Source organism: Elephas maximus, chromosome 3, assembly GCF_024166365.1.
Source record: "Elephas maximus indicus isolate mEleMax1 chromosome 3, mEleMax1 primary haplotype, whole genome shotgun sequence".
Lineage (NCBI taxonomy): Eukaryota > Metazoa > Chordata > Mammalia > Proboscidea > Elephantidae > Elephas > Elephas maximus.
In genome coordinates, this window is record NC_064821.1 from 157,962,119 (window position 1) to 157,968,342 (window position 6,224).

General features: G+C 42.7%; 1 protein-coding gene across 1 annotated transcript in view; it reads right to left on the reverse strand.

Annotated features, from left to right (window-relative positions):
- The window catches only part of GPR89A (G protein-coupled receptor 89A), a 47,919-nt gene extending 43,923 nt beyond the window's left edge, over nt 1-3,996 (reverse strand). Inside the window, exon 1 of the mRNA XM_049879889.1 lies at nt 3,773-3,996. Within this exon, the coding sequence (XP_049735846.1) occupies nt 3,773-3,814 (42 nt within the window). The 5' untranslated portion in view covers nt 3,815-3,996. The remainder of the gene's footprint in view (nt 1-3,772) is intronic.
- Nucleotides 3,997-6,224: the final 2,228 nt, after the last annotated feature.

The following is a 6,224-nucleotide window of genomic DNA, read 5'->3' on the forward strand; positions in this document are numbered from 1 at the left end:
ATAATCTTAAGGAGAACAGTTTGAATAGTGATGTGGAGGCAGGCAGGAACCAGACTGTAGTGGGTTGGGACGAATGGGAGGTAAGGCAGTGGAGACAATAACCACAAATTAGGATGACAAAGACAGAGAACAGAGAGTAGGCTAGAGAAGAATGTGGGGTAAAGGGAAAGTTTTTTTTTTTTTCCTGAGATAGGAAAACTCTGCCCTGCTTATAGGCCAAAGGGAAGAAAACAGTGGAGTGAAGGGATAAACAAGCATGTGAGGGAACTCGTCCTGGGGAATGAGCTGATGACATTACTAATTTATTATTATTATTGTTAGCAGCTACCCATTATTGACTAGTTACTGTATTTTAGGCACCCTACATATTTACTGTTGTAACCTTATTAAGTAACAAAAACCATATAAGGTAGGTTTTATTGGCTTCATTTCACAGAGAAAACTGAGGCTTAGAAAAGTTAAGCAACTTGCCAAGTCATATAGTGTCAGAATCAGGATTCAATCTAAAGCCTGTGTGTCTGACTCCAAAGCCTATGTTCTTAACTATTTCACAATAAAACTGCTCCAAGATGAAAGGCATAGGTGGAGAGTATGGTCTTAAAGAGGAATAGGGGGCACTCAGTTTTTTGAGATGGGAGGAATGGATGTGAGAATGGTTGTAGATATAGGTAATTGCTTAGATTAAAATGGAGGAAGCAGGAGATCACATTTTTTTGGCCTCACTTCTCTTGAGAAAATAGGCGGCAGAGTCATTTGCTGAGGGCAAGGAGGCGGGGATGGAAAATGGGCTTTGAGGAGAGTGTAAAGATCCAGAGTAATCGTGAGGGGAATGGAACAAGTAGCAGACTAAAGTCAAGAAACAGAGTGATTCAATAGCTGAGGGTGTTCATAAACTCATTTGTTGGTTATCTGCCCAGGCCCCTGAATTAGTAGTGTACAAACGACAACAGTGATCCAAGTGGACTTTTATCTGCAGGTAAAGGAACAGGAGGGTATAAAAAAGTAGCTTGGATCCATGAACCCAGACCAAGCAGAAAAGAAAAGGGGCAAATAGATTAGGAGAAAATACTGCTATACTATCTAGGAGACCCTTTTGGCTATTATAAATCATTACCAGTGCAGAAAGATATAAATTCAAGAGGTCACAAGCCATGTTTATACAACTTATGAAGCTACAACTAAAGTTGCCAATGTTGAGCATTTAGAACTCGGAGTGCAGATGGATAATTACCAAGATTACCCTGAAATGGAACTTTAGACAAGGAAGAGAAAACAAGTGAAGATCATGTGTTTATATGAGGGAATAGAAGAATGAAAGAAAAAGAAATATTTAATCAATATTATATTTATTATTAATTATTAAAATTACTAATATTTCACTATTAACAAAGAATGCTTAAAAAGATGCTGAAATAACTAATATGGGAAAAAAGTAACTGGAGAGTTCATTAAGTCCAAGGTAAATATGAATTCTGGCACGATTATAGAGGATCTAAAAAGTATGTAGAAGGAAAAAGCAATTTCAAACAGTTTATATATGAAATGGAAGGCATACAGAACTAATATTTTTTGAATTGTGCAGAATAGAACTTATGACTGTATAGAAGGCTTGTAACAGTTACTTTTATAAAAATGACCTCTAGGTTGAAAATTAGCTACAGAGAGAAAAAAGATGGCCATTGGCAAGGCAGTTATCAAAGTACAGACTGGAAAAGACCACTTTTATGAAATATTTATTAAGTGCCTAACATGTGCCAGGTCATAGGGGTAGAATAGTAAAGAAGACAGGGACCCTGGTCTCCTGGAGTTTATCGTCTATGGAGGAGAAAAACAAGCAGCTACAAAACAAGTGTTGTTATAAGGGAAAGAGGGCAAGGTATATTACGGAAACATTAAGGGATGACTGGTCCAGCCTGGGAGAGGTTTCTTGTATGTCCAAGCTGAGATCTGAAAGATGAATAGGTAGGAGTTATACAGGAGAAAGATGGGGAAAGGAAGTATGGGAAAAATGGTCTAGAAAGAGAACAAACTGTGTAGAAATCTGGAGGCATGACGGCATAGCCAGGCCAGGGAACTAAAAGAAGTTTAGTAAGGCTAAAGTGCAACCCAGGAAACGGTGAGAGCCATGGCTGAAGAGGTAAGAGCCAGGATCCCATCATAACAGAGCCCATAAGCCGTATTAAAGAGTTTGGGCTTTACCCTACGGCATGGTGAGCAATCTCTACACCAAGATGTTGCCTGAGGCTGACCAGCCTCAATATATGACCATTGCTATCATTTCAAATAAACTTTCCAGTTCATACAAAACAGGAAAATGGTGGTAGTGGGGCATTGGTTCCAAGGTAACCATACCTCTCTACCAAACCAAACCATTGCCGTTGAGTTGATTCCAATTCATGGCAAGTCCATGCATTAGAGTAGAACTGCTCCATAGGGTTTTCTTAGCTGTAATCTTTATGGAAGCAGATCACCAGGTCTTTCTTCTGCAGAAATGTTGGGTGGGTTCGAATCACCAACCTTTAGGTTACTAGGCAAGTGCAAACTGCACCAGCCAGGGACATGCCTCTCTTTTTACTGAATAAATATTTACTAGGACTCTACTATGTGCCAGCAACTGATCTATTTGCTGGGGGAATACAACAAAGAACAAGATAGAAAACATCCTGGAGTTTACAGATAACATGTAAACATACAAATACTAATGATAAATTCTAAGAAGAAAATAAAACAGGGAAATGAAATGGAAGATGGCTGGGATGGGAAGCTACTTTGGCTGGGTGTAGGTTAGATAAAGTCTCCCTGAAGTGACATTTTTACTGATGCCTAAATGAGGAGGAGGTAACCACCTAAACATTAATGCTCATTAGCATTAACAAATACAAAATTGGGTCAAAGTTTCAACCCCCAAAGGGGACTCTTTCTGTCATTTGCCATTTGAAAAAAGAACAATGCTTGCACTTGGAGGTGGAGGTACAGCTATGAACAAAGTAGGATCTCAAAATATAAATACATAAAATAAATACATAAATGATACTAGTGCTATGATAAATGCTAGGAAGAAAATAAATAGAATATAGTAACTAAATGAATGGCATGGTAAGAGTAAAAGGATCATTAGAAAAGCCTTACACGATGGTCGAGAATAAATGTTTGTTGACTATGAACGAATGAAGGTGGCCATTCAGGAAGAAAGAAGTTTCAGGAAAACGTCCGAAAAGGCTGAGCAGCAAGTAGAGGATAAACGATGAGGTGTTCGTGAAAAACGAAACCGTATACTTTGAAGATCTCTGAAGTGACAGTGGCAAAAACATCCGCAGGATTTGACAACACCCAGAAAAGCCTACACGTGTCCCCAGGAGCCAGTCCTGATTGGCGCGTCGAACACCCAGCTCCCGGAACCACACTCGTCCCCAGTCCGTGGGTCAGTGGCAGGGCCTGGAACCTTCGGGGCGCTTCGGGGACTGTTCCATTCTCGCGGCACCGGCTCTCAGCGCTGAGGCCAGCCGACCCCTTCCGAGAGTGGACCTGAGGGACCCGAGATGGGCGCCGGTTGCCGGCGCGGTTGGCGACAGGCCAGCCTCCGGACGACGAGGGCAGAGGGAACCGGACGCAGCAAATCCTACACCCTTCCGGCTCTTTGGGCACCGATGTGGTGGGCACAGGCCCCGTGGAAGGAGAAAGAGCGAGACTCGGGGCCAGTCCGCAGCGCTGAGGCCCCGAGTGGGCGATCTGGGAAAGGGAGGCTGCAGGGTCCCGGGAAGCGGTGACTCACCTGGGAGGTAATCATGATACTGGAGTCGATTAGGAAACTCATGGTGAAGCGTATGGAGGGTTCGTGCCTCCACTCCCCACTCCCGAGACCAAGGAACGCTGGGGCCACCGGCCCCCTCACACAGGCAGCCCTTGCCCGGGGGCCACTTCTGGGACAGCTGCCTAGCAGCCCGACGCCATCAAGTTGCGTCCCCCAGCCAGCCAATCAGCTGCTAGATCCTTCGTTTCCCGCCTCGGGCAGGGAGTGGGCGGGGCGGACACAGGGCTTCGCGGAGCGGTGGCCCCGGGGGCGTGGCCAGGGAGAGGCCGTTCTGGGGGCGGGGCTTAATTAGGAGCTGATGTAATGCAAGGTAGCTTTTCTGAAGCTGAAGAAGCTGGGAGCTGACGTCGTTATTTATTTTTTTTTGTAGATAATATTATTTTATTATTTAATATTTTTAATATTATTTTGTAGATATATTTTATGGTATCAGATTATATAAAATTTCTTAATATGAAGGATGTTCTTTGGCTTTTTACATGTGCTTGAACTATTATATCTGGGGTAAATTAAAAAAATTATTGTGTATTAGATGAAAGTTTGTAAAGCAAATTAGTTTCCTCAATAGTTTGTAAGTAAAGTGTTCCATGACATTGGTTTCATTCCCCACAATGTGTCAGCAGTCTCCTCGTTTGATATTATATTTTAAGTGGTAATTCCATTTTATAATGGTGATGGCTAATAAGATGAAGTAGTTAATAATGAAGGAATCAGTTGGATGGGAACTGGTTTATTATAATGAGTTAGACCCTAAGTAAGGTACTGTGTTTGAAATGTCACATTTTCTTACAACAAAAACAACTGCACAGCTACATGGTGAGAGAAAAGTGGAAACCAGTTGAGTTGATTCTGACTCACAGAGACCCTATAGGACAGAACTGAACTGTTCATAGAGTTTCCAAGGCTGTAATCTTTAAGAAGCAGACTACCACATCTTTCTCCTTCAGAGGGGCTGGTAAGTTCCAACTGCCAACGTTTTGGTCAGCTTAACGCTTAACCACTGTACCAGGGCTCCCTGAAGTGTGGAAAGGCAGGTGAATATAGGCAGTCTCCAATTTATGATGAGGTTTCATTCCCGTCGTAAGTCAATTCTGACATAAGTTGAATACTTCATGTCTTACGCTGGGTTCTCTAGAGAAGCAAAACCAGTAAAGTGTATAAATATATATACATAAAGCGAGAGATTTATATCAAGGGAACAGCTTACTTGCTTGTAGAGGCTGGGACATCCCAAATCCATGGACCATGATAGAGACTTCTCCTGATTCACATAGCCCCTGGGGCTGGGTAACCCAGGATCAGCAGGTTGGAGAGCTGGGCTCTTGCTCACAGGCTGTGGAGGCTGATGAATCCCAAGATTGGCAGGCAAGACTTCAAGGCTTCTCCTGATTCATGTAACTGCAGGGGCTGGCCAACCCAAGATCAGCAGTTTGGAGAGCAGGATTCTTGCTCACAGGCTATGAAGATCAACAAATCCCAAAATCGGCAGGTAAGCTGCTAGCTCAAGTCCCAAGAACTGGAGGTCAGATGAACAAGAGGCAGCTGCAGGATCCAGAACAAGCCCAAAACCTTGGCAAGGCAAGCAGGAAGGAAGTAGGCAGCAGAGGGCGGAGAGATGAAGGCTGATGGGGCAGTGAGCCACCATAGGCACTACCCCCACTGGTACCACTCAGCAGATTCCATCATGGGATCACCACATAGCAAATTTCGACAGGAATGTGATCACAACATTATACAACTGCCAAAACACTGAGAATCATGGCCCAGCCAAGCTGACACATGATCTTAACCATCACACCTCATATATATATATATTTTTAGTTTTCACACCATATATATATTAAAATAAAAAAATATATACACATATATAGTTAGTTTTCATTATTATTGCTGTTTATTATCAGTATCTTTATAAATCTGATCTTTATTTGTCTTCAGGGGTTGGAAACATTACATCAGAGAATGATAACATCAGCAAATCACACTGCAACATTGTATGCAGTACACATTAATAATGAAAAGACGTACCAAAAAAAAAAAAAATGGGCATAAGTGCCGTTTGACCTAACTCGAATCCGTCGTAAGTCAGGGACCACCTGTATGGCAAATATAGCTAACCAACTGAATTTCTGCTGTAACAACCAAGTAAGCACATCCACAGCAAGGGATGAGGGTCATTGGTGGGTCAGTGGTAGAATGCCCCTCTTCCATGCAGGAGACCCGGGTTCTATTACTAGCCAATGTACCTCATATGCAGCTACCACCCTTCTGTTAGTAGAGGCTTTCATGTTGCTATGATGCTGAACAGGTTTCAGCAGAGATCCCAGACTAAGACAGACTAGGAAGAAAGGGCTGGTGATCTACTTCTGAAAATCAGCCAGTGGAAACCCTATGGATCACAACAGTCTGGTCC